The 23,280-nt window shown below is 43.1% G+C and overlaps 1 protein-coding gene across 10 annotated transcripts in view; it reads left to right on the top strand.

The window, feature by feature from the left end:
* SPDYC (speedy/RINGO cell cycle regulator family member C) overlaps positions 1 to 23,280 on the top strand; it is a 200,083-nt gene that overhangs the window by 72,773 nt on the left and 104,030 nt on the right. For 9 of the 10 annotated variants that reach the window (XR_004540272.1, XR_004540270.1, XR_004540271.1 and 6 more), the window contains exon 4: positions 13,671 to 13,756. The exons of the other annotated variant lie outside the window; for it this stretch is intronic. Coding sequence is in view for 6 of the 9 variants with exons in the window: in XM_033953795.1 (XP_033809686.1) it covers positions 13,671 to 13,756 (86 nt within the window). In the remaining 3 variants the exon portion in view is untranslated. The remainder of the gene's footprint in view (positions 1 to 13,670; positions 13,757 to 23,280) is intronic. 10 annotated transcript variants of the gene reach the window in all.

Here is a 23,280-nt window from a genome sequence, read left to right as displayed (position 1 = left end):
ATTTTATTGAAATGTTATCTTTATAATACGGATGAGACCGGTTTGTTCTGACGTTCACTGCCAGAAAATACCCAAGCTTTTAAAACAGAATTGTTTCTACTTTGTGTGAATGCTGATGGTTTTTATTATGTTCATACTCCTTTTGTTTTTTTTTTAATATATTGTAAACTCGCTTAGAAATTAGATAAGCGATCAAATTTTAATAAAACCTTGAAACCTTCTCATAAATTAGAACCAGTGATTGTTGGTAAATTATGTCGCCCAAGAGCGTTGAAAGACTGCATTAATAAATTACTTGCAATTTACTACAATTCTACAAAAGCTTGGTTTACATCAAGTATTTTTACAGCATGGTTTTGTACATTTTGTGCCAGAAGTAAGAGGTTCCAAGTGGAAAAATTATCCATACTAGCAGAAAACATCAAATCACTGTTAATACTTGACAACGCACCAGCACATCCATTTGAAAAAAGTTTGTGTGGTCAGGATGGGAAAATTAAATGCAAGTTTCTTCCCAAAAATACAACATCTATTCTCCAGCCTATGGACCAGGGAGTTATTTTGGCAACCAAGAGGATATACAAGAAAATTTTTTTGCAAGAAGCTATGGTGGTGTTTGAAACCAAAACCGAAGAAAGTGACATCAGAGGGGAACGCACTTTGCAAATCTTAAAAAATATAACATCAAATCGGCTATATATAATTTTGCAGCTGCTTGGAAGGTGGTTAAGTGCAAAACATTAGCGAACAGGTGGAATAAACTTCTAAATAACATCGAGAGTGAAATGCCGTTCAATGGATTTGAAGTTGAAGATTTTTACACAACGATGAAAATGCAGGAGAAAATAATACAACAAAAGAAGCTCTACTAGAAGGGTTGGAAAAAGGCGAGGTGATCCTGGTTATCAAATTGTCAGAGAGTAAGAAAGCTGAAGAAGTTATGAACCAAAAAATGACAGGTGACAATAGTGATGAAGAAGAGCCTACATTAAAAAGAATGAAACTGAGTAAATTAAGAAGTCATCTAGATGACTTGGTTTTGTTTATTAACTCGTCATCAGAACCTGAGTTGCAACAATATTATTCTCATCTCCTAAATTTCAGAGAAGTTATAATTAATAAACAACAATATATTCCTATTCCAGGGTTTTTCAAAGAGGTCAAAGCAGATGACTCTTTGCACTATCACCTCAGTAACAACCATACAAAAATAGACAAATATACCCCCCTCCCTTTTTACTTAACCACGATAGCAGTTTTAGCGCAGGGAGCTGCGCTGAATGCCCAGTGCTGCTCTCGACGCTCATAGGCTCCCTGCGCTAAAAACCTCTTGCGGTTTAGTAAAAGGGGACCTTAGTGTAAAATATAGATAGCAAGTATAAATTCAGACACATTTTGATCACTAAATTTAAAATAAAATCATTTTTCCTACCTTGTCTGGTGATTTCATGAGTCTCTGGTTGCACTTTCTTCTTCTGACTGTGCAACCAATCTTTCTTCCCTTCTTTTAGCCTGTATGCTTCCTCTCCTCCAGACCTCATTCCCTCCCCCAACTTTTCCTTCCTCTCTCCCTGCCCTTTCTTTCTCTCTGCCTCCCTTTCTTTTTTTTCTGTTTCTCTTCTTTCCTTCTGTCTCCCTGCCTGCCCTTTTTCTTTCTTTCTCCCTGCCCTCCCCCAAGCCACTTCCACTGCCATCGGGGACCAGTACCCAAACTGCCATCGGGGACCAGGACCCAAACCGCCACCAATAACAGGCCCAAATGCCGATGCCACCCCAAGCTCTCCCTGCTTCGGCCGGCCAGCATCGCAATCAACCTATTGGGGGAAATGCTGCCGGGTCCTGCCTTCGCGGAAACAGAAAGTAGGCAGGACCCGGCAGCAAGAAGAGGAAATGCTTCACTAAACCGTCTCCCGCCTTAGCCCGTAGCGAACGCTTGCTTCAGGGCTCTCAACATGTGCGTGCCGGCTTTCCTTCTCCCCCCCCCCCCCCGGGCATAACTTCCGGTTTCGGAGGGAAGAGAAGAGAAGCCGGCACGCACACCTTAGAGCCCGGAGCATAAGTTCGCTACGGGCTGAAATCTCCAAGCTGGGTTTTTTTTTTAATGTTCAGCAGCAGCAGCAGATGACAGCTGGGCGGACCGCCCAACTAAAAGGCCCTAGTTTGAACATAGAGGAAGGCTGATCGGCCCGGTAGATCAGGACGGCAACACGAGTCTAGCGATCGACTCACGTTGCCTTCCTGAGCTACCGGTCGATCGCGATCGACGTATTGGGCACCCCTGCTCTAACATATAGCACAAACCCCCCCCCCCCTCCAATTTGATCTACTCTATCCGTGCGATATAATTTGTACCAGGTAATAACAGTGTCCCATCAATTTGTCTTCCTTCCCCCAGGTCTCTGAGATGACTATTATATCTACCTCATCATTCAGTGCTATATACTCAACTCTCCTATTTTATTTTTAGGCTTCTAGCATTTGTATACAGACACTTCAAATTGTGTTGTTGTTTTTTTCCTTGTAACTAGAGACTGCTGAGAAGACAGGGAAAATTTGGATCGCTCACTCTTCCTTCCTGTTAAGCCCTCCTGGCTTTCTTTCACCATTATTGAAACCTCTCTACTGGGACTCCCTAAATATCCAATTTCAATAGTACGGTATTCTTCAAGGATTCCTCACACTGAACTTCCTAGCATCTGGAGCTGGTCCTTCATTACTTCCCTGTACTGAAGGACCAGTTCCGGATGCTAGGAAGGAAGCTGAAGACCAGAACGCAGATCCTGCTGGTGTCCAGGGCAGATGAGAAGAGGCAGACAGAGCTGCAAGCAGTCAACGCGTGGATGCGGCGCTGGTGTGAGGAAGAAGGATTCCACTTCGTGCACAACTGGGGGAAGAGCAAGCTATTCAGGAAGGATGGACTCCATCTCAGCGGCTATTGCCAGCAACATCAAGAGAGAAATTGAGAAGTTTTTAAATTAAGAAGAAGGGGAAAGCCAACAGTTGACCGAGAGTCGATGGTTAGGGAACCGGCATACCCAGAGGATACTATGCAGAAAGATAGCAGGGAAGACTCACCGGATCATAGGCAAGACAGAAATCCTGACGGATCGAAAGGGACACAAGAGGGAAGGAAATGCAAGAAAGTAACAGGCCGCAAATTCAAGTGTATGTACACAAATGTAAGGAGCCTAAAGAATAAGATGGGTGAATTAAAAGCTATAGCACAAAAAGATAACCTTGCCATCATTGGTATCACGGAAACATGGTGGAACGAGGAAAATGTCTGGGACACTGTGCTACCGGGATACAAGTTATACCGCAGATACATAGTGGCTCAAAATGGTGAGGGCATTGCCCTATACATCAAAGAGGGAATTGAGTCTACCGGAGAGAACATGAAGAATAAGTTAGAGTCTCTATGGGTCAAAATTCCAGGAACAAATGGAATGGAAATGAAGATCGACATCTACTACTGCCCCCCAGGGCAGTCTGAAGAAATTGATGAAGAAACGATAGACGAGATTAAGTGCAACTGCAAGGGAGGCAACGCAGTTATCATGGGTGACTTCAATTATCCTGGGATAGACTGGATCCTAGGCACCTCCAGCTGCGGTAGGGAGACCAAGTTCCTGGATGCTGTAGGCAATTGCTTCCTGAAACAACTTGTCAAGGAAAATACGAGAGGAAATGCAATTCTGGACTTAATTCTAAATGGACTACGAGGATCAGCGCAAGGTGGGAACTAGTGATCACAATATAATCTACTTTGATCTGGACACACATCGATCCAGAACGACAGCCATGGTGCTGAACTTCCGAAAAGGGAATTACGAAGGGATGAGACTCATGGTGGGGAAGAAGATTAAGAAGAGGATAAGCACTGTAAAGATGCTAGAACAAGCATGGTCCCTTTTTAAGGACACAGTCACCGAGGCGCAAAATCTATATATACCGCGTATCGACAATGGATCCAAGAGGGAAAAGAACAAGGAACCGGTGTGGCTCACTGTAGCGGTGAAGGAAGTGATCAGAGACAAGAAGATTTCGTTTAAGAAATGGAAAAGGTCAAAAACGGACAAAAATTGGAAAAAGCACAAACAGCATCAAAGCAGATGCCATAAGGCGGTAAGAGGGGCCAAGAGAGACTATGAAGAAAAAATAGCCAAGGAGGCAAAACTTCAAGCCGTTCTTTTGATATATTAAGGGGAAATGACCCGCGAAGGAAGCAGTGGGGCTGTAGGATGGCCATGGAATAAAGGGAGTGCTAAAGGACAAAGCCATCACCGACAAACTAAACACTTTTTTTGCATCTATTTACTGAAGAGGATATACACAACATACTGAAAGCCGACAGGCTATACGCGGGAAATGAAGACGGGAAACTGACGGGGTTGACAGTCAGTCTAGAAGAGGTATGCAGGCAGATTGATAGGCTTAAAAATGATAAATCCCCAGGACCGGATGGCATCAATCCGAGGGTAATCAAGGAACTGAAAGGGGCTATAGTTGAACTGTTTCGACTAAAAGCCAATCTGTTGATCAAATCGAGAAAGATTCTGGAAGACTGGAAGATGGCGAATGTTATGCCGATCTTCAAGAAAGGTTCAAGGGGTGATGGGGAAACTACAGACCGGTGAGTCTGACCTCGGTACTGGGAAAGATGGTAGAGGCGCTGATAAAGGACTGAACATAAGAAATGTCGCTGCTGGGTCAGACCAGTGGTCCATCATGCCCAGCAGTCCGCTCACGCAGCGGCCCTTTGGTCAAAGACCAGCGCCCTAACAGACTAGCCCTACCAACGTACGTTCTTGTTCAACAGGAACTTGTCTAACTTTGTCTTGAATCCCTAGAGGGTGTTTTCCCCTATGACAGACTCCGGGAGAGCGTTCCAGTTTTCCACCACTCTCTGGATGAAGAAGAACTTCCTTATGTGTATACGGCATTTGTCGTCTTTCAACTTTAAAAGAGTGCCCTCTCGTTCTCCCTACCTTGGAGAGGGTGAACAACCTGTCCTTATCTACTAAGTCTATCCCCTTCTATGTGGAGAAGAAATGTTTAGTGTCACGCAATACAGAAAGTACCCATAGGTGCAGCAGAGTGTTGAAGCATTGGTAAACCCAAGAAGAGACACTTCAGAAATCGATGAACCTTCAGTACCTTAAATGTTTCGATCATGTCCCCTCTGTCTCCTCTTTTCAAGGGAGAAGAGGCCCTGTTTCTCCAATCTCTCACTGTACGGCAACTCCTCCAGCCTCTTAACCATTTTAGTCACTCTTCTCTGGACCCTTTCGAGTAGTATCGTGCTCTTCATGTACTCCAGGTGTCCTTCAGTACTCCAGGTGAAGGCGCACCATGGCCCGGTACAGCAGCATGATAACATTCTCTGATCTGTTTGTGATCCCCTTCTTTATCATTCCTAGCATTCTGTTCGCCCTTTTTGCCGCCACCGCACATTGCGTGGATGGCTTCATCGACTTGTCGATCAGAACTCCCAAGTCCCTTTCCTGGGAGGTCTCTCCAAGTACCGCCCTGGACATCCTGTATTCATGCATGTTTTGTTACTGACATGCATCACATTACACTTTCCACGTTGAACCTCATCTGCCATGTCGATGCCCATTCCCAAAGCATGATATGTCACATTGCAGATCTTCGCAATCCCCCTGTGTCTTCACTACTCTGAATAACTTCGTATCGTCCGCAGATTTAATCACCTCACTCATCGTACCTATATCCAGATCGTTTATAAAGATGTTGAAGAGCACGGGTCCAAGCACCGAGCCCTGCGGCACCCCACTGGTGACACTCTTCCAGTCTCAGTATTGTCCATTTACCCCCACTCTTTATTTCCTATGCTCCAGCTAGTTTTTAATCCACTTGAATATTTCACCTTCGATTCAATGGCTCACAATTTTCTGAAGTAGTCGTTCATGCGGAACCTTGTCGAACGCCTTCTGAAAGTCCAGATATACAATGTCGACCAGGTTGCCCTGGTTTATCTGCCTGTTTATTCCCTCGAAGAAGTGCAGCAAGTTTGTCAAACAAGATCTGCCTTTGCTGAAACTCTGCTGGCTAGTCCTCATCAGACCGTGTCCGTCAAGGTGATCAATAATGCGATCCTTTATCAGTGCCTCTACCATCTTTACCGGTACCGAGGTCAGACTCACCGGTCTGTAGTTTCCCGGGTCTCCCCTGAACCTTTTTTGAAGATCGACGTAACATTCGCCACCTGATATGTAACATTCGTTAAGCTGATGGAAGGCTTGGTCAACCCGGAACTAGTAATATATTTGGACAAATTTAGCGCACTGCAAGACAATCAGTCAGGTTTTCGCTCTGGGTTCAGCACTGAAACTGTCATTGCATCACTGCTGTATTTCCTTCATACCTTATTCAGTCAGGGTACCAGTGCCCTAATTCTGCAGCTAGACCTTAGTAGTGCCTTCGATCCGGTTGACCATGCCATTCTGATTGACTGTTTGGAGTCAATTGGTTTTTCAGGTAACGTGTTAAAATGGTTTTTGAGCAAACGGTCATATCAAGTCTATAGTGACAATAAAAAATCCTATAGTTGGGTAAACTCCTGAGGAGTCCTGCAGGGTTCTTCTCTATCCCCCACATTGTTCAACATCTACCTTGCCACTTTGGGGAACTTACTACAAGGCTTAAAAGTTAAATTTTATATCTATGCTGATGATATCACCATAGTTATTCCCCTTACTACCCTGACCTCCGAGACAAAGATTCATCTATCATCCATTCTAAAGCAAATTGAACTATGGATGACTGAATTCAAATTGAAGCTCAACACAGATAAAACTAAATTTTTCCTGGCAAGTCCTAACAACAAAATCAAAGACTCATCGATCTCCTTGAATGGTCAGGTCTTCCCTATTGACCACTCCATAAAAATTCTGGGAGTGACTCTGGACCGCCAACTTACTCTAAATGCTCACACAGATTTATTGGTTAAAAAATGCTTCTCGTTACTATGGAAACTCAGAACCATCAGAAAATACTTTGATGCAAGCATCTCTCCGCTTACTGGTTCAGTCTTCCATCTTGAGCATGCTCGATTATTGCAACATCATCTACCTGGGATCCTTAAAAAAAAAAAAAAATCATTCTAAGACTCAGAGTCATTCAAAATTCGTCAGTTCGACTGATCTTTGGGCTGAAGAAATGGGAATACATAAGCCCCTATTATCAAAAACTCCATTGGCTGCCCCTGGAGGCGCGAATTCTGTTCAAGTTCTCTTGTCTGTGTTATAAATCAATATTTGGTCTGGTCCCCACTTACCTAGTTTCCCAATTTAACCTGGCAAGTTCTATTAGGCCCATACGAAGAACACATCTGTTCACCTATCCGACAATAAAGGCCTGCCACTACAAAAGATTCCTGGACAGAACTCCAGGCAGGCAAATGGAACGATTGGCTGACTAACATCATCATGCACTCCTCAACCTACCTCAATTTTTAGAAAATTGGTAAAAACAAATTTGTTCAATTGGTTTGTATACTAAGAATTTTTATACTTCTGCTAATTCAACCAGTAACCTTAAGATCTATATAGCTTTCCCACTTCTTCCATTATGTAAGATTGCATTGATGACTGAATTGTGACCTCTTCGCTGATTGTCCAGTGTTTCTTGGTGTAAACCGCCTCAAACTTTCATGGCTTTGGTGGTATATAAGAATAAAATTATTATTATTACAGGCATTTCCAGCACTGAGTCACTTGATACATGCCTCTCATTGATACCATTGTTCATCGATTTCTGAAGTGTCTCTTCTTGGGTTTACCAATGCTTCAACACTCTGCTGCACCTATGGGTACTTTCTGTATGGCACATGGTACTGATGCATCCATTTCACAATATGTATGCAGAAGCGGAAATGTGGTGGTGATGGGGGACTTCAACCATCCTGGGATAGACTGGAGTATTGGGCACTCAAACTGCGCAAGAGAGACAAAATTCATAGAAGTCACGAGGGACTGTTTCATGGAGCAGCTGGTCACGGAACCAACAAGGGGCGATGCCACTCTTGACCTAATCTTCAACGGACTAGGGGGGACAGCAAAGGAGGTGGCGGTATTACCCCCACTAGGTAACAGCGATCACAACATGATCCAGTGCAGGCTTGAAATTGGATCATCAAAGGGGAAAAGAACCACAACGACGGCACTCAACTTCAAAAAAGGAAATTATGATGCCATGAGAAAAATGGTGGGAAAGAAGCTCAAAGGCAACATAGGGAAGACGGAATCCGTAGAAAAAGCCTGGACCTTATTCAAGGAGACTGTGCACGAAGCACAAAGCATATGCATCCCCAAGTTCAGAAAAGGGTGCAAAAAAAATAGAACAAAAAACCCAGTGTGGATAACAAGTGCAGTGAAGAAGGCGATAAGCGACAAGAAAGTATCGTTCAGAAAATGGAAAAAAGACCAAACAGAGGAGAACCAAAAAGGGCACAAAGACCACCAGAAAGAGTGTCACCGAGTGGTTAGAAAAGCAAAAAGAGAATACGAAGAGAGACTGGCAAAGGAAGCAACAAACTTCAAGTCGTTCTTCAGATACGTCAAGGGGAAACAACCGACGAGAGAAGAAGTGGGACCATTGGACGATGGAGACAGAAAGGGAATTGTAAAAGAAGAGAAAGAGATAGCTGACAGGTTAAATGAGTTCTTCACGTCAGTCTTCACGATGGAGAATATAACCACCATTCCAGAACCCGAGGAGATCGTAATAGGAGACCAAGACGATAAGCTGGTCGATTTAGAGGTAAGCCAAGAGGATGTACTCAAGCAGATTGACAGACTAAAGAGCGACAAATCGCCGGGTCTGGATGGCATTCACCCAAGGGTACTCAAGGAACCAAAAGACGTAATAGCGGAGCCACTTCGACAGATATGCAACCTATCCTTAAAAACCGGAGAGATCCCGGAGGATTGGAAAATATCAAATGTCACGCCCATCTTCAAGAAGGGCACAAGGGGGGACCCGGGAAACTACAGGCCGGTGAGCCTGACCTCGGTCCCGGGAAAGATGATGGAGGCACTGATTAAAGACAGCATCTGTGAACACATCGAAAAAAATGGGCAGCTAAAACCGAGTCAACATGGCTTCTGTAAGGGTAGGTCATGCCTCATAAACTTATTGTACTTCTTTGAGGGAGTGAACAGCCAGGTGGATAAAGGGGAATCTATAGACATCATTTACCTTGACTTCCAAAAAGCCTTCGACAAGGTGCCACACGAGAGACTGCTTAAAAAGATATGGAACCACGGGGTACAAGGGGAGGTCCACCGATGGATCAAAAACTGGCTGGCAAACAGGAAGCAGAGGGTTGGCGTAAAGGGACACTACTCAGACTGGAAAGGGGTCACGAGCGGAGTTCCGCAAGGGTCGGTGCTGGGACCGCTCTTGTTCAATATCTACATAAATGATCTAGAGGCGGGAACTAAGTGTGAAGTCATTAAATTTGCAGATGACACCAAACTATACAGCAGGGCTCAAACCAAGGAAGACTGCGAGGATCTCCAAAAGGATCTAACAAAGCTGGAAAAGTGGGCCGAAAAGTGGCAGATGAGCTTCAACGTGGGGAAATGCAAGGTCATGCACGTGGGGAAAAAGAACCCGATGTTCACATACAAAATGGGGGGAACATCACTAGGGGTTAGTAACCTGGAGAGAGACCTGGGGGTGATGGTAGACGCAACACTGAAGGCATCGGCGCAATGCGCCACAGCCTCTAGGAAAGCAAACAGAATGCTGGGTATCATTAAGAAGGGTATTACGACCAGGACGAAGGAAGTCATCATGCCGCTGTATCGTGCAATGGTACGGCCGCATCTGGAGTACTGTGTCCAGTACTGGTCGCCGTACCTCAAGAAAGACATGGCGGTACTTGAGGGATTACAAAGAAGAGCAACCAAACTGATAAAGGGAATGGAAAATCTCCCATATACCGACAGATTGAAGCAGTTGGGACTTTTCTCCCTGGAAAAGCGAAGACTTAGAGGAGACATGATAGAAACCTTCAAGATCCTGAAGGGCATAGAAAAAGTAGACAGGGGCAGATTTTTCAAATTAAGGGGCGCCACAAGTACAAGGGGGCACTCGGAGAAATTGAAAGGGGACAGGTTTAGAACAAACGCTAGGAAGTTCTTTTTCACTCAGAGGGTGGTGGATACATGGAACGCGCTTCCAGAGGCTGTTGTAGACAAGAAAACATTAAATGGTTTCAAAGAAGGTTTGGATAGATTCCTAGAAGAAAAAGGGATTGGGGGGTATAGATAGGTATAGACCATTGCTCAGGCAATGGGCCTGATGGGCCGCCGCGGGTGCGGACCGCTGAGCAGGATGGACCTATGGTCTGCCTCAGCGGAGGCAACTTATGTTCTTAACTGTACCTAGCAAATTGGTCTTTTCTGTGTTACAGATTCCTTTCGGTATCGGTGCACATTGACATTGACATCGTTCTTAAGCATCATCTTCATACTCAACATGAGAAGCCTCAAGAAGTGTCACAGGCATCCATAGCATCGAGTCTTACATCGCAACTGCCTTGCATTGATGCCATCATTCTTCAGTGCAGGCTGTCATCTCTGAAGCATGCTTCTTCCTTGGAGTTATTAATGCTTTGACACCCTGCTGCACCTTTGTGTACCTTCTTCATGGCACACAATACTGGTGCATCTGCTTCATAATATGCAGCGTAATTGTATGTCGTTGGGCTGGCCATGTGATTGCGTCAGAGGAGAAGCTTCCGCCCGCAGACGCATGCGACTTCAGACAGGCTCTGGTGGCACAAATTACACTGTAATGTGCCATGAAGGTAAGGGGGAGGGAGATAGATGCGGCCCTTAGGTAAGAAGGAGGGAGGGGGGCCACACGCGATCGGTGACCCTTAACTGCGGAGACAAGGCCATTCACTGCTCCACGGGGTGGTGGATGGCCTTGTCCCCGTAGCCGCAGTGAACACTTTCTTTCCCCCCACCGTTTTGTCAGGTTACCCTCGGCGAGCCGTGGGTAACAGCCACCGTGTCATTCTCTACTGCATACCTCTTATTAATCCTCTATCTATTTTCCTTTCCTTACTGTTCGTGAGCTCATATCAGACAATGGTCTGATTTTGAGGTGTGACACTAAACATTTCTTTTCCCTTGGAGGCCAACTTTCTCTCCATCCCTTTTTAGTTAAGCTAGGGAGTCCCATCTGTGAGAATATGCTGCCTGCATGTCCAAGGATAAAGTACAGTTACTTACCATAACAGGTGTTATCTGGGGATAGCGGGCAGATATTCTCACACCCCACCCACCTCCCCAGTTGGCTTCTTTACTTGGGCATAGAACTGATGACCTTGTGAGCTGGCATCAGGCGGGAAGGCACTTGTGCATGTGTGATGTAGCAGTCTCAAAGCTTTCTAAAGTTTAAAGTGACAATACACTTTAGCACTATCTATACTGGGCTATGTGGATGTTGCCCATCTGTGAGAAGATATGCCTGCTGTCCCCGGGTAACATCTGTTATGGTAAGTGACTGTGCTATTAAGCTTCCTTCAGTCGTATATAGACTTCATAGAGATTATCTAATATGTGTTGGGGCATTTTTTTAAAAATATATCTTGTCAAAAAAATCCTACTCAACATCCAAAAAAGTATATTTCAACCATAATCAAACAGAAAAATCTAGATTTCCTGTTTAGTTATGGTTGTAAGATGGATGTTTTTGCAATGAAAACACCCAAAATTAATAGTCTATTTCCAAACTGAAATATCCAACTTTTGTATGACAAAGAAATATGACTGTCTGGCATCATTTTGAAAAATACAGCCACATAGATGTTCCTGCAGAGCAGAGGAGAGCAGCCTACTGGTTAATGCAGTGGACTGTAAACCAAAAGACACTGGTTAAAACCCACTATAACTCTTGTAAATATGATTCCTCCAGGACCTGAAAAATGCCCACTATACCTGAATGTGCATTGCTCCAATAGCCATCAGGCTTGCAGGTGTCTTTTATATATTTACCACCACAATCGCTAGTGTGTACTTCTGGCGTACAAATCATTCATTCATTCATACCAGGGACCTCAGAATGCCACCCAAATCTGCTTAATTAGCGTGGCAGCTGTCCTCACCGGTTCCCTTTAATTGTGGTGTGAGTTATCCTAACTTTATAATTTTTTTCTTTATATATTTTTAAATTTTTTAAATATTTTCTCTTTAAATACTTCAATATTAATACTGATGTATAAATCTTATCTTAGGCTGAGTTATTTTAAAAACTTAGCTCTGAGCGTTGCTGCGTCAGTCCCTTCTGACACGTTTCATTCTTCAGGGTCAGGGATAATGGACGTGCTGCAATGAATAAACGCCCATTAGTAAACTAAAAACCCATATCAACTTTAAACAATCTAATGAAATGTCATCTTACCAGAATTTATTAAGCCCTTAGCTTGAACCTTTCCTATAGCCGCATTGCTGACAATATGGCTGCGGCGTTCACCCCAGTGCTAAAGAAGCAACCCCCATGACTTCAGTGAGCCCAGCAACCAATGAGGAGCCAAGGTGCTATCCAAGAACCGCCTGAGTGCTACGCTGCTAATGTCATCCAATCACTTGTTTCGTTGAGCCCCTGCCGGTACATACTGTTCAGTTCAAACATCCAGCGTAATTCCTTCAAATTTAAAATACACTCTGTTACCACCCTCCCACCTGATGTATACAGTATCAATCACTCTCCATTTAAGTCTGAGATGGTATGTTTGAACAACATCCAATGACGGTAGGCACTTTCCTGTTTCTGGAAGACTCATTATTAAAAAAAAAAAAGGTGGAATTTCAACCTGGCTCCTTTGGTTACTGTACTAACCACTAGGCTACTCCTCTGTCCTATTTGCTGTTTTGTTCAGAATGGTTATAATAACTGACAAGAGCCTGGTTTTCCCTTCCAGTTTCTCTTTCAGGGGAAAGGGAAGGGGACAGCAACCTCTGGGGGTTAAGGTGGGCGATACCTTAATCCCTCTAGTGGTCTGCTGCTCAATTTGAACAATGTTTTGTATCTTTGACATGACTGAAATAGGGCTAGATGAAAATATTATTTTTAGACAGACATTTCTTTCCGTTCCAAAATCCCTTGATGGATGTCCCTCCCTAGTCCACCCATAACACACCCCCTTGCTATTAGGACAAAGTGCAGTAAAAAATGTTCAAATTTTTAACTTCCAAAATCAGTATTAAACACTTTAAAATGTCCATCTGCTTTTAAAGTAAGCACCATAGTGACCTAGGGTTCTTTTAGTTTGATAGCAAATTGATAACCAGCAGAATCCAAACCATATAAAGCCTTGAAAATCAAGGTCAAACATGCAATTCATTGTTCTCTTGCTGTTTCAAGTGTGCAACTCTGCCCTGGCACCAATTATCTATTTAGGGTCTGGATGTATAAGCTCTGTTAATATATATATTTTTAAGAGAACAGGAAAGAGAAAACAAGGTTGTATTAAAGAGAACTAGCATACCAAGTTTATTGCTTGGTCACACAAAATAATTGAGGTATTTTACTTCAAAACCATTGGGCTTCCTATTTTTACCACATACAAAGGACATATGACAAAACATCCCTCAAAACTCTAAATTTTTCATTTTGTTTTTATTCTCCAGTATCTTCTAGCCATGGTTCTGACGTATTTCAAACGTGCTGGCCTGTATGTTGCCGACTATACTACCATGAATTTCTTTGTTGCTCTGTAAGTGGTCCTTGTATTTCTTAAAACTGCATGCGTTTAAACCGTAGAAATAGAGACCAATGAATAATTTTATTGGATTATCTTTAATATACTTCTTAGCTAGCTTTTAGGTTATACTCCTTTCCTTTGGTCAAAACTGAACAAGCAAAAATGAGCTTGCCTTAATATACAAGTCAATTGTGCATTATTGCTGTATGCAGTAATGATATAAATGGGAAGAAGGTGATTTAGATTTCTTAAAATAGTTTTCCTTTTTGTAAATTTTAAAAATCTGTTAACTTATTGTTGAGAATGGATAATGTGTTTCCAGTGCAAAAGAGATTTGAGTCTTGACCAGTGGGTTGCTTTGCTTCACCTGTGAGGATTGCAGAAGGCATCATCTACATTTTTCATCTCTGCCTCCATGTGTCAGTGGGTAGTGCCTCAGCTCCTCAGTTTTTCCTTGTGCAATTGAGTTGAAGGTGTCTTTTTTTTTTTTTTTTCCCCTGCTCCGCAAGTGACTTTATTATTTTGGGATTTTAATCCAAAGTTTGAGGTTTTCCTGTGCTCCAGAGTTTCCCAGGATTTCTAGGACAGCTCTGCCTGGGAAAAGATACAGTCTCTGGATCAGAGGCAACTCTTTCACAGGGTCCCTACATAGCTGGTCTGTACTAATTCTTAGGATAGCTCGGGGCATGTTTTCCTGAGAGCTAGGCTCGACCCTGATTTATCAGGCACTTGAGTGCAGGTTGAATGGCCCCATGTTGGTTCAGAGGGCTGTAGCAGATGCCGGCATTCTCATCTATTACTACCACTACTACTACTTATCATTTCTGTAGCACTGCTAGATGTACGCAGCACTATATATTAAACATGTAAGAGACCATCCCTGCTCAACAGAACTTATAATCTAATTAAGTCAGAGAAACCGGGCAGATGGGGGGCTAGGGAATTTCTCAAAGGGAATGATAGACATGGACCAATTTTAGACCTCTCCCAAGGCCTACCTTAAGACCTGCTGGTCCAGTGGTGAGCCAGGGCAAAAGCGATCCTCCTGTGCTCCTGCCCCTTTCAGTTTCGCTACTTAAAATGGCTGACGTGAGTTCCCACAGTAACTTTGTGAGAATGCTGCGAGTTCGGTTTATATTTGTCAACCTTTTTTCTGTTTCTTTTTGGGGAAAATGGTTACTTCGGTTTATATTGGTTATAAGTTTTAATATTCTCTCATGTTGTAGTTTGCTGCCTCCCTTCAGCTTTTCATCTTGTAAACCACCTCAAACCGAAAGGCTTTTGCGGTATATAAATAAAGATTTATGTTATCTCCATATTCCCGGAACACAGAAAGTTTCCCAGGTTCCATGTGCTGGAAAAGCATTTTCAATTCTTGGCCCTACCATTTGGTGTGGCAACAGCAACTTGCACCTTTACCAAGGTGATGGCTGTTGGAGTAACACACCTACGCAAGGCAGGGATTCAGGTACACCCATTCTTGGACGTTTGGTTAATCAGGGCTCCATCCAAGACCAAAGGTCACAAGGCAGTGAGCAAGTGGCCTAGCTCCTGGAAGACCTGGGATGGATTATCAATTTCTGAAAAGAGACTTCAGAACTTTCCTAATCCATGGAGTACTTGGGGATTGTCTTCAACATAGTAGAAGACTGTTTGGTTTTGGGTTTTTTTTTTTTTGTCTTCTGGAGTCATGCAAGCTGGAGTTAGGAGCACAGATTTAAGTTCCTTGCAATGCCAACATCTATGGCTTGGCACTACCTATAGGTACTGGGGTCAATGGTAGTGACCATAGAAATGGTACTTTGGGCTAAATCATTTTTACACCTTCTTTAGATTGTGCTGGTATCCTGCTGGTGTCTGCAGATGAACTCTCCAGATGCCGTTAACCTGGACAGTGGAAGCACATTAAAGCTTGCATTAATGGCTATGGGTGGAAATGCTCTCCAAAGGCTTGCCTCTCCGCATTTCCTCCTGGGTGATACTGATGACAGATTCCAGTCTTTAAGGCTGTGGAGGTCATTGTAAGGGTCACCTAGTCCACAGCTGATGGTTACCCTCTCAGAGAAAATGGTCCATCAGTAGATTGGAACTGAGAGATAATTGCCTAGTGCTGTAGTCACTTGAAAAGACCTTGAAAGGCAATGTGGGTCAGGGTCTTCTCCAATAATGCCACAGTAGTGGCATATATCAACAGACAGGTACCAAGAGAACTCAGTTATTGTTTCGCTGGGTAGATTCCATCTACAGTAGTGGGGGTGGATGATGTGCAAGCAGACTATCTCAGCAGCCTGACTATGGATCCGGGGGAGTGGTCCTTATCCCAGAGTATGAATCGCTTAAAACTAAGCTATGTACAGAAACATTACATACACAGTTTTAAAACACAAACATAACATAACAAAATACAGCAAATTTCTCTTAATACCAAAATATCAGAAAATCAGAAAACAAACAATCACAGAGTTTAGAGAAAAGCTTCTACAAACAATTGCATTTTCAATAATTTCTTAAAGGACATACTATCTTTGCATACTCTCATTGTACCTGAGATTGAATGCCAGAGATTTTTACCAGCAATGGAAAAAATAGACTTTTTAGATTTTACATAACAGATCCCATTTTCTTTCTATATGTTTGTTCATTTGATTAAATGTTATTAAGCAGAGCAGAAAAGACTTGTCCTTTTTAGTGGTTATCCATTTCTTTGGTACAAACTGAGGTGCTGAGGCACTGCCCAGTGACACAAGAAGGCAGAGTTGAAAAATATAGATGCCTTGTATAATCTTTGCAGATGAAGGGAAGCAGCCCCACTAGACAACTCGCGTCTCTTTGTACTGGAAATTTAGATTATATTGAGGTAAGAACCCAATCTTCCCATATGTTAAATGCCAGCTGTAGTATGTGAAGTGGGAGTGGAAACTACGTATTTATTGCCACTGTAAAGAGGAGAAAGGGGTATTGAATGTCTTACAATGTAGTCACACACTGGCTGTATGTATAGCAGCAATATTCAGCTAGTAATCACACTTGCTGGCTCTATGTATAGCAGCAGTATTCAGCTACTATTCATATAGCTAAGTTATCCCAGGACAAGCAAGCAGCTTATTCTCCCATGTGGGTGACGTCATCCACGGAGCCCCGGCACAAACACTTTAAAAGTGCAATAGCCCTTACCACGCATGCGTGCGTGCCTTCCCACCTGATGTAGGCGTGTGGCTCCTCAGTTCTGTGTTTTCCTTCAGATTACTTTGCCAATCATTGATATTAAGTATTTTTGACTACTGTGATAAAAAGATTGCGTATTATCCAGAATTCAGTGGTTCCCCTTATTTTTGGCCTGAAAAAGATCATGTCAGCCCCTATTATAAAAAGTAGCATTGGTTGCCGGTGGAGATAAGAGTTATTTTCAAGTTTGCTTGCTTCTGTTTAAAAACTGTGACCGGTTTGGTTCCATATTATCTGTGCTCCCACTTTGAGCTGGCTTCCACTTCCAGACATTATCGCAGGACTCGTTTGTTCACTTTTCCTTCACTGAAAGGTTGTCTTTATAAGAAATTTTTAGATAGAACATTCTCATTCCAAGCTGGTAAAATGAATGCTTGGTTAAGCGAAATTGTATAAAAAGCCTTTTCCTACCAATTCTTTAGAAAATCTGTAAAAACCCATCTATTCAACAAATTTGTTACCTCATAATGTATCTTCTTATTGCTTGTATTGATTGTATTTCACTGGTTGTTAGTTCATATCTTATTGTAAACCGCTTAGAACTGTTTTGATATTGCGGTATATAAAAATAGTTATTATTATTATTAAGTTATTATTTTCCATGGAGCTAAGATGTTGTCTTTTCAAATGTGCTTTGTTTTTTGCCTTTTGCCTTCCTGCTCACACGTATTTTATTTCTTTTTAATTCCTTCTCTCGTTTTTTTCTTGTGTAAAAAAAAAAGACTGAAAACTGACAAGTCTTATTTTTTTCTACCTCACTTTCCCTCTTGGGCGCTTAGTTGGCATGGCCTTTTAACATTGTCTTAGCCTGATTCAATTTTGGCTGAGACGTTTTCCCCGTCGATGTCTTGCCCGTTTCGGGATCTTCATAAGTGTGGCACATGGTGTCTCCAGTCATCATTAAATGAAGACATCATCGATGGTGGCAACGACACGTCAACATTGACATCAGCATCGGAAGATGGTGTCGCAGGTCATTATGGCATCGAGTTCATTCATGCAACCTTTCAGCGACCATTCTGGCAGCTCGCCTATTCAGAGAGGGTTGCATCTTATTTATAGTCCCCCTTTTTCAGGCGAGCCATTACACTAACGGTACCAACAGAGAAGCCTAAGGTACCAGTGTCTTCTAAGAGCCACAAGTTTTTGTTTTTTTTCCAGCCAGTATCGCAGGTCATTATGGTATCGAGTCTATTCATGCTCACCAAGCGACCATTTCTGGCTGCAGGCACCTGTGGTACCGGACAAATAACCAAAGGTACAGATGGTGTTTTCCTCATGGAAGGGGCTCTGTGCACCAATGGTACCGGCTAAATAGCCAAAGGTACCGGCAATTTTTTTTTTTTTTCTCTTCAAGAACAACTTAATGTTTTTTTCCTGATGCCTGTGACTTGGTACCAGACAGGTCTACTCATGAAAATACAACTTTCCGGTACCTTTGATGCTTCATTGATGCACCCTGGTACCTGTTTCCTTGACTTTCCAATGATGCATCACAGCATTTTTCCTCCTGGCACTGTTTTCAGTCGAAGCAATTTTTCTTCTCCAAGTCCTGATGCAAGATACCTTCAAAGTTTTCACCTTTCTCATTGGGCTGACACCTTTTCAAGCTACAATCTACTGAGAAGACTTTACAATATCTTCTACAGAGACTTTCTATTTTCACATTAACATGGACTCTATGCAACTTTGCAGTTTTTACTCCTGCTGTTGTTTACATGAATTTTATTGTCTTTGTCTTCAGCTCAGATGTCACCTAACTGGTTCTATTCAAGAACTTCTTCACTCGGCGACCTTCCTTTTCGCCTTCTAGACTATTGGACCTTATTTTCTTCAATAACAAGTCTATACTTCAATGTAGACGAAGGAGGGGGACATACTATGGAAAACTTTGACCATTGCCTCTGTTGTTGTTCCTATAGGCGTATACTAGTGCTGCCCGATTCACGATTCGAATCGATTTACCGATGCTGAAATTAGGTAAATTGATGCAGGGAGGGCAGGGGGAACACGCAGGCCTTTTGGGGGGGTGTAGGCCTTCAGGGGGGACAGGCAGGCCTTCATGGGGGACGTGCAGGCCTTTGGGGGTAGGGTGTAGGCCTTCGGGGGGTGCAGGCCTTCAGGGGAGGGGGCCCTGGTGTAGAAGTACACGGAGGGGAGGGAAGGGGGGTTCTAAGAGACGTTCATATGCCGGACTTTGGGGGGAAGAAATAATGTGTCTAAAAACAGAGGAGAGGGAGAAAGATTGTGGACAATGGGATTTAGGGATGAAAGGAACAGAAAGGGAGAGATGGTGGACCCTGGGGTGGTGGGGAAGGAGGGAAAGATGCTGGATGAAAGGGTAGTTGAGAAAAAGTGGATCTGTGGATGGAGACGAAAAAAAAGGAAAGATGCCAGACCTCCAGGGGGAGGAAAGGGAAACGGAAGGGGAGGACAGAGATAGAAGATTGATGGTTAGCACGAAGAAAAAGGAGACCCTGGCAAGCAAGTTTATCAGAAGACAACCAGAGCCTGGGACTAACAAGATTTGAATAATGACCAGAAACAAAAGGTAGAAAAATAATTTTATTTTCTGTTTTGTGATTACAATATATCAGATTTGAAAAGTTTATCCTGCCAAAGCTGGTGTTACACAGCAACGTGAGCTAGGATTTAACAGAGAGAGGGAAAGTCTCTTTTATTTGTTTGTTTTGTTTACATCACAATGCCAATGTGGTTAGGAGAAGGCAAAGGGGGTGAAGAGGCCATAAAATAAACCCACCAGGATGTTTAAAAAAAACCCACCCAATTAGGCAGGAAAATCAAATTGAAAAATCGATTCAATAGGCTGAATTGAATCAAATCAAAACTGAATCGGGCAGCGCTAGCGTATACGATCATTGGTTGTCTCAACCTTTTTTTTTCCTACAGTTTCATTACTACTACTGTTTCCAATAATGGACTATAATCAGGGCTGGATTTAGATGAAAAGAGGCCCTAGGCTATTCCACTTATGAGGCCCTTTCACCTCCCATTTTTAAGTTTGTAAATTATATGAGAGATAATAAAATACATCATTACTGTGATATATATCAATATGTTAAATGAAACATGTTGTTATTGATAATAACCTTTATAAAAAATGTGACACGGATAATAAATAAAAAAAAGTCGAGAACACTTATTTGGACATTTATTCTCAGCACCATATATAGTACTTGTAACAATAACTAATCAAACATAACACACAACATTGCCCCTTCCTATGTCCATAGTGCCCCCAGTGCGTCCTTCCTCACCTCACCCCCCCCTCCGATGCCTGCCTGCCTCCCATCCCCCTACCATTGAACACCCCCCTTGCCTGCCTGCCTTCCATTAAACCCCCCCCACCCCCCTCCAATGCCAGCCTGCCTGCCTCCCATCCCCCTTCCACTGAAACTCCCCATCCCACCCCCCACCCCCAATGGCAGTCTGGGCTGCCCTGTCCTGACGGATCCATGTTTTGCCTCTCTCCCCATGGGGCTGGGCTTTGCCCAGCTGTTTCTGGACTGATGTCTTTCCCTCCCCAATCCTCCTTCCAGGGCGAGAAAAAGAAAGGGAGAAGCTGAGTTGGCGCCCCGTTGCGGCCGGAGCCGGTTCCGATCCCGAAGCGTAGAATTTCTCCTTATTTTCGGTTCAGTGTTTTAGTGTTCACTGTTTTTAGAATAGTGTAATTTTAATTTTGCTAACAATTTGAATGTAGGCCCCTCTTGATCTTGAGGCTCTAGGCTGAAGCCTAGTTAGCCTATAGGAAAATCCGGCCCTGACTATAATCGATGAGGCTGGTTTCCACCTAAAATGGACTTTGTCTTCTCACTTATTTGGACATTCCTACTATGGTGGAGAATCTAGCATGGATGTAGACTCTGTATAGTTACATTTCTATACCTGGTTTTGCTGAACTACTTTACCTAGCAGATGTCTGACTGCCTCTGCTTTAAAAGGTCTATGCTGCGGAATCTAATGTGTGTAGAGTCTGTAGTTAGATTCCTCTGCCCCCCCCCCCCCCCAATAAAAATAAAAATCTAAAACCAACTTTTTTCATGTCACTTAACATCTTCAGCACACAGCCAACCCAATCCATTCTTTGGTCTGCTTACAATACTTGTGGATGATGTCCAGAGCTGCTTCTATGTCTGGCCCATCAGTTCATTAGCATTGGCTGCCTGTGTTTCCTTTCAGTTATGATTCCAGGATTCCACCATGGGGTGGCTTTTTTCCTGTTGATTTGCTACAATCCAAGCATAATAACGGTGGGAACTAACAGGGATGTAGCGCCTTCTACTGCTTTTGCTACACAGGATTAACTGGGTGTTTTTTCTTTGATCATACTTTCTACCATACCATCAATGTCTATTACCCTCAATTTTTTCTCCTACATCCTTGCTCCTGTTTTCACATGGTTTGAGAGTGGCTGTAGGAGTGGAGGAGGCCACTACATCCTTTTTAGGATGGTTTTTTCCTATTCTTTCAATTGGACAACAGGAGCTTATCTTCCCCTTTTTTAGTCCACAGGTAGCTTACAACAACAGGTGCTTACCTTCCCCTTTTCTAATCCACAGGTAGCTCATATGTTACCCTGCATAACTTTTTTTCCATCCCTCTTTGATCAATAATGCCTGCTTGGGCTCTCTCGCTCTCGGGGAGCTTTCTTTTTCACTCTTTTATTACTTGGCCTTGCCTCCCCTTTTTCAGAGTATCAAGGACCTGATTGTCTTACCTAATGAGGTCTTAGACTGATCTTAGATCTCAGGGCTCTCAGCAATTTCTTTTCAAAGAAAAGTTTTGAATGTTATCCCTGGCAACTTTCTATCCTTCCTTGGATTGCAATGATTAGTTTTGCTCTCTGGATCTCAAGTAATTTTTTCACTCGCGTTCCAATTCATCCAGATTCTAGAAAGTTCCTCAGATTTCAAATGACCTGGCATCCTCTCCCAGAGTCTTCTCCAAGTGCCTGGTGGTGGTGGTGGCAGCAGCCTTGAGGTCTTGGGACCTTCAAGTCTTTCTCTAGCTGGCTCATCAAGGATCTTTCGTGGCAAGGTTCACTGTTAATCACCAATCCATCTATATTTTTTCTCCAGAACTTGGGGTTGGAGATTAACTTTCCCAAGTCACAGTTTCAGCCATCTCAGAAGCTCCAATTCATTGGAGCTCTATTCGACACTACTCAACTAAGGCCGTTTCTTTTGCAGGAGACTCGGAATCAGATACTTCAGATTTGGCCATTTTGAGCCAGGCACATGCTGGTTCTTCTAGGTCACATGGCTTCCACAGTCCATATGACTCCCTTTATGAGGCTTCATTTCAACATGCCTCAATGGCCTTTGGCTTCACAGTGGTCTCAGGCGATAGACCCACTCTCACAACACATTTGTCACCTCATCTCTTCAACAGTCGCTTCAGTGCTGGATGAACTCTTCTGTTTCACACGTCTCCTCATCAAAGATTTTGTCCACGAATTCATCAGCCTATGCTTGAGGGATATCAACTGTATGACCTTCAGACTCGGGGTTACTGGTCCACCAAAGAACAACGATTTCATCAATCTCCTGGAACTCGGAACGATTTACTATCCCCTCACATCTTCCCAGCATTTACTAGTCAACCATGTCCTTCTGCTTCACATGGACAATCAAGTAGCTATGTACTATATAAACCAGCAAGAATGTACAGGTTTTCTCCTTTTCTATCAGGAGGCTCAAAATATCTGGCTTTGGGTTATTGCTTGCAACACAGTCTACATTCAAGGAGAACAGAATTCCTTAGACAAACTCGGCAGAATTCTTTAACCTTAATTAATTTAGTTTAAATGGGGGTTTTCTTATATATTTCTGGACCAGAAACCCAGAGCCCTGCCCGGTAGTGTGCTTAGGTTCCATCTATTGGAGTCTCCATCAATGCTCACTTCAGCCCAATTTAACCATTCCAGCCATCGAAGCCCTCCCCTGACTGTCCTCAACTGAAGGTCCATATACGGGACACAGACCATGCAAGTCTGCCCCATACTGGCCTTAGTTCCTTAAATGTATACCCATTATTTTCTGATTAGAGATCCTCTGTGTTCATCCCACGCTTATTTGAACTCTGTCACCGTTTTCTTCTCCACCACCATCCTCAGGAGCGCATTGCATGCAACAACCACCCTCTCCATAAAGAAGAATTTCCTAACATTACTCTTAAATCTACCACCCCTCAACCTCAAATTATGCCCTCTGGTTTTACCATTTTCCTTTCTCTGGAATAGATTTTGTTCTAAGTTAATAACTTTCAAGTATTTGAACATCTGAATCATA

This window comes from Geotrypetes seraphini, chromosome 8, assembly GCF_902459505.1.
Source record: "Geotrypetes seraphini chromosome 8, aGeoSer1.1, whole genome shotgun sequence".
Classification (NCBI taxonomy): domain Eukaryota; kingdom Metazoa; phylum Chordata; class Amphibia; order Gymnophiona; family Dermophiidae; genus Geotrypetes; species Geotrypetes seraphini.
Note: the sequence above shows the minus strand (reverse complement) of the source record. Positions and strands in the feature narration are given on the sequence as shown.